The sequence below is a fragment of the Portunus trituberculatus genome, chromosome 36 (genome assembly GCF_017591435.1).
Source record: "Portunus trituberculatus isolate SZX2019 chromosome 36, ASM1759143v1, whole genome shotgun sequence".
Taxonomy (NCBI): Eukaryota; Metazoa; Arthropoda; class Malacostraca; order Decapoda; family Portunidae; genus Portunus; species Portunus trituberculatus.
This window is the reverse complement of record NC_059290.1, coordinates 8951594-8956593: the sequence shown is the minus strand read 5'-3', so window position 1 is coordinate 8956593 and position 5000 is coordinate 8951594. Positions and strand designations below refer to the sequence as shown.

General features: G+C 40.9%; 1 protein-coding gene across 1 annotated transcript in view; it reads right to left on the bottom strand.

Moving 5' to 3' along the window:
- The window catches only part of LOC123513574 (proline-rich receptor-like protein kinase PERK2), an 80444-nt gene that overhangs the window by 74135 nt on the left and 1309 nt on the right, over nucleotides 1-5000 (bottom strand). Inside the window, exon 2 of the mRNA XM_045270824.1 lies at nucleotides 2306-2359. Within this exon, the coding sequence (XP_045126759.1) occupies nucleotides 2306-2359 (54 nt within the window). The remainder of the gene's footprint in view (nucleotides 1-2305; nucleotides 2360-5000) is intronic.

Below are 5000 nucleotides of genomic sequence, written 5' to 3'. Positions count from 1 at the left end.
AGAGAGAGAGAGAGAGAGAGAGAGAGAGAGAGAGAGAGAGAGAGTAAAGAAATGTAAAAGCTTCAAGGAGTGGTGGGGTGGAGGAAAGGGGGGTGAGGGGAGGAGGAGAAAGGCGTGGAGAGAAAAAGAAGTGGTCAGCCAGGGAGGGAAGGGAGGGAGGGAGGGAGGTAAGGGGGTATCTCAGCAGCATCTGGGAGGGAGATGAACACGAGAGGAGGAGGAGGAGGAGGAGGAGAAGGAGGAGGAGAGGTGTACTATTAGCTGGAGGAAGAGGAGGAGGAGATAGAATGTGACAGAGGAGGAAGGAGAAAGAAAAGAAGAATCAGAGGAGAAAGAGGAGGAGGAGGAGGAGGAGGAGGAGGAGGAGGAGGAGGAGGAGGAGGAAGAGGAGGAGGAGACAGAAGGAAAACAAGCGTAAGGAAAAATGTAAACAGGAGAAGGAAGGGAAGAGATAAACAGATAAAGAAGGGAATGATATAGACAAGTAAACAATAAAAGATAAACAGACAAACAATGAAACAGAGAAACAAACAAGAGATGCACAGTAAACAAAAACAAAAAATATATATAAAGGTAAACAAAAGAAATATTAAAGTAAACAAAGGAAATAGAAAAACAAACAAGACATGTAAACAAACACAATAACAAGAAGAAAAATAAACAAGAAACAAAGGAAATAAGCAAATAACAATAATACAGACAAAACAATACATAAGCAAGTAAACAAACAATTAACAGACGAGAGAAAACAAACAAAGGCGGGAAAAGAAAACGGAGGTGAAAAATTTCTGAACCAAACAAGACGTGATAGAGAAGGACGGAGACACACGAAGCGACACTGTAGAGGGCTGAAATAAGACCAGTGTAGATAGGTAAACAAAGGAGTAGAGAAACAGAAAAATGAAAAGAAGATAGATGGAGAGAGAGAGAAAAATAAGATAACTGTAGATAGGTAGATAAATGGGAGAGAAACATAGGAAGAGAGAAAAAAAAAGTAGATAGAAATAAAGAAGTAAAAAATGAAGATAGTGAAGCGTGTGGGGTGTAGAGATATGGAGTAAAGAAGAGGAGGAAGAAGGGAGAGAATAGGTAAAAATGTAGATAGGCAAATAGATAAGTGTAGAGATGCAGAAGTAAAAGGGGGAGAAGGAGAGAAAATTGATAGGTCGAGAGTGTAGATAGGTGTAGAGAATAGATGTAAAAGGGAGAGAAGGAGAGAGGATAGAAAGATTAGAAGTGTAGATGGAGATAGAAACATGAAAGAAAAAGAAGGAAAAATGATAGGTAATGATAGGTAATGATAGGTAATGATAGGTAGACATAAGGTGGCAGAAACATAAAGTAAATGGGAGAAGGGGAGAGAATAGATAATTAAGAATGAACAAGTCAACTGTAGATAGGTAAACAGATGAGGATAGAGACAAAGAGCAAAAAGGGAGAGAATAGGAGATGAACGATAGGCAAACATATGGGGATAGAGACAAAATAAAGGAGAGAGAGAGAATAGGAGATAGATAGGCAAACATGTAGAGACAAAATAAAGGAGAGAGAGAGAGAATAGGAGATAGATAGGCAAACATGTAGAGACAAAATAAAGGAGAGAGAGAGAATAGGAGATAGATAGGCAAACATGTAGAGACAAAATAAAGGAGAGAGAGAGAGAATAGGAGATAGATAGGCAAACATGTAGAGACAAAATAAAGGAGAGAGAGAGAGAATAGGAGATAGATAGGCAAACATGTAGAGACAAAATAAAGGAGAGAGAGAATAGGAGATAGATAGGCAAACATGTAGAGACAAAATAAAGGAGAGAGAGAATAGGAGATAGATAGGCAAACATGTAGAGACAAAATAAAGGAGAGAGAGAGAATAGGAGATGAATAGGCAAACATGTAGAGACAAAATAAAGGAGAGAGAGAGAGAATAGGAGATAGATAGGCAAACATGTAGAGACAAAATAAAGGAGAGAGAGAGAGAGAGAATAGGAGATAGATAGGCAAACATGTAGAGACAAAATAAAGGAGAGAGAGAGAGAATAGGAGATAGATAGGTAAACATGTAGAGACAAAATAAAGGAGAGAGAGAGAGAATAGGAGATAGATAGGCAAACATGTAGAGACAAAATAAAGGGAGAGAAGGGGAGAGGATAGATAGGTTGAGAGCATGATGATGGGTGTGTCGAGAAAAGTGTGCTAATGAGATTATGAAGCCCCGAACACACTCACCCTGAGGAACAACAAATCCTGTAATGCCCACCGCCCCGCTGGATAACTTACCGGCCAGCTACACCCACCCATTGACTTACACGCCCAAAAAACCGCGGGCGGGCGAGGGCGTAGCGCTGAGGGTCTTCACTGCACTAGAGAGGGAAAACACGAGGTGACACAGACATATACTGCACTTCCTTGGCTTCCCTGGCGAGGAGAGGGGAAGGGGGTGTGAGGGGAAGGGGAAAGGAGGGAAAGGGGTGAGCCTACGTACACAAAGAACACGTACACATGCATACATACACACATACACGGATACTGGTGTGTTTACGTACATATATACAGAGAAAGACACACAAAAAAAGCATAAAAAAACAGATAGACAAACAGATAGACAGACAGACAGACAGGCAGACAGACAGACAAGCAGGCAGGCAGGCAGGCAAGCAGGCAGGCAGGGAGCAAGACCCATCACGATTTTTAATGGGTTCCCGACAGAGACCAGTTTCTCAAAGTGGAATTTCAACTTTTGACTCCGGCGATAAAGAGAGCGGGAGAGAGAGAGAGAGAGAGAGAGAGAGAGAGAGAGAGAGAGAGAGAGAGAGAGAGAGAGAGAGGAGAGAGGAGGGAAGGGAGGGGGAGGAGAGCATGGGCGTGTGTCATGGGAGGAGAGAGAGAGAGAGAGAGAGAGAGAGAGAGAGAGAGAGGGAGGGAGGTGGGCAGGGCAGGGAAGAGCTGGGTAGGGCTGGGCTGGGCTGGTCAGACTTGTGGGTAGGTAAAAAAACTAGCACGGGAAACAAAGAAAATCAGCCGAGGTATTTCAAGCAGGTCATGGATTCTAAGGTCACGGTAATTAAGTCCCAGGTGAGGGGGAACCAGGTGAAGGGGGGGTATCCAGGTAGGGGGAGAGCAGGTAAGGGGAAGGAAAGTGGGAAGAGATGATAGGGAAGAGATGATAGGGGAGAGGTGAGAGGGAAGAGGTGAGAGAGACATGTGGGTACAGATGCATGCAGGTAACATAATACAGGTAAGAGTACAGGTGAATAGGAAAGCAGGTAAGAGGAAGGAGAGTGAGAAGACATGATAGAGAAGAGACGAAGGAGACGATGATGGGAGACAGATAGAGAGGTGGAGATGAGGGGAGATAAATGGAGGAGATTGCATGGGGTAACTAAACACAGGTAAAGAGAAAAAAGTAAGGGAAAGGAGAGAGAAGACATGATAGAGAAGAGACGAAGGAGACGATGATGGGTAGAAGATATAGAGGTACAGATGAGGGAGATGATGAAGAATATATGAAGATAACTAAATACAGGTAGGGGGGAAGGGGAAGGGATACAGAAAAGGAGGTAAAGGAATAGCTAGATAAGAGATAAGAGGTGTAGATAAGGTAAAAAAAATAGATAAGCTGATCAGATTAGGTTAGGTTAGGGATGAGAAATGCAGAAATACAGAGGATACAGTTAAGAAATAGAGATTAACTGACCAGATAACAGAATACAGAGATAAAAATGACTTATACTAAAAAGATACAATATAAAGATAAGAAATACAGGAAAATGAATACAGAAATACAAGGAGATGCATTAAAAAGATCAAAGCAAATATAGATAAATAATACAGGAATAAGAGAAAACGAATTAAAAAGATAGAAAATACAGATTGAAAAAGAAGATGCACAAAAATTTAAGAAATACAGAAATACATTAAACACAATCTAGAATAAAAGAAAATAAAGATGATGGAAAACAGAAACACAAGAAGATGCGCTGAAAAAGATACAGAAATAGAAAAACACACAAATAAAAAAAAAGATAGAACATACAAAAACACAAAATGGACAAAGCAAGAAAGAGATACAGAATACAGAAACACAAATTGAAAGAAATAGAGAGAGAAAAAAAACCACATGGAAAAACACAGAAACACAAGAAGATGCACTAAAAAAAGATACAGAAATAGAAAACACAAACACAAATAAAATAAACAACTCAAAAAAAAAAAAAAAAAAAAACACGAAAGGATACAGGAGAATTTTAGCATGTGTTGAAGGAGAGAGGATGTTTTCTTATTCTCCCCTTTCTTCCTTTTCTTCTCCATTCCTTCCGTTATTTCCTTCTTTTATTCTTTCTCTCATTCATTCTTGTTCTTTTTACCCTTTTCTTATTTCCTTCCTTTATCAATTCCTCTTTATTGTTCTTGTTCTTCTTGTTCTAAGGAGGGGGGTTGGCTGTGATGTCCCCCTAGAGACATCACAGCATTCTCAGCTCCGGGGTAATCAAGATGCTGTGTTGCTGTGAAGTGCTGTTAGGGCGCCGCTAGACAGTAGGCAACAGAAAGAAGCCCTTAAACACTGACGGCCCGACACTTGATACCTTCCTCCCCCGCCCCGCCCCGCCCCGTCACGCCCCGCCACGCCCCTAAACACCTCTTAATATCCTTTTTTCATGTAATATGGGTGAATAGGTGTGTGTGTGTGTGTGTGTTGGTTTTAATGTACATATGCTTGCACACACACACACACACACACACACACACACACACACACACACACACACACACACACACGAGAAAAAAGCGACAGAAGCATCATTCCTTTCACTAGAGAGAGAGAGAGAGAGAGAGAGAGAGAGAGAGAGAGAGAGAGGGTAGTGTAGACAAAAGGAAAGGAAGAAACCAACACACGCAAAAAAAAAATGGTTACAAGAAAACATTTTATTGATGCAAAAGTGAAAGGAAGAGAAAATATTTAAATAGACGAAGGAAAATAAAGAAAAGAGATGAAAATGAAAG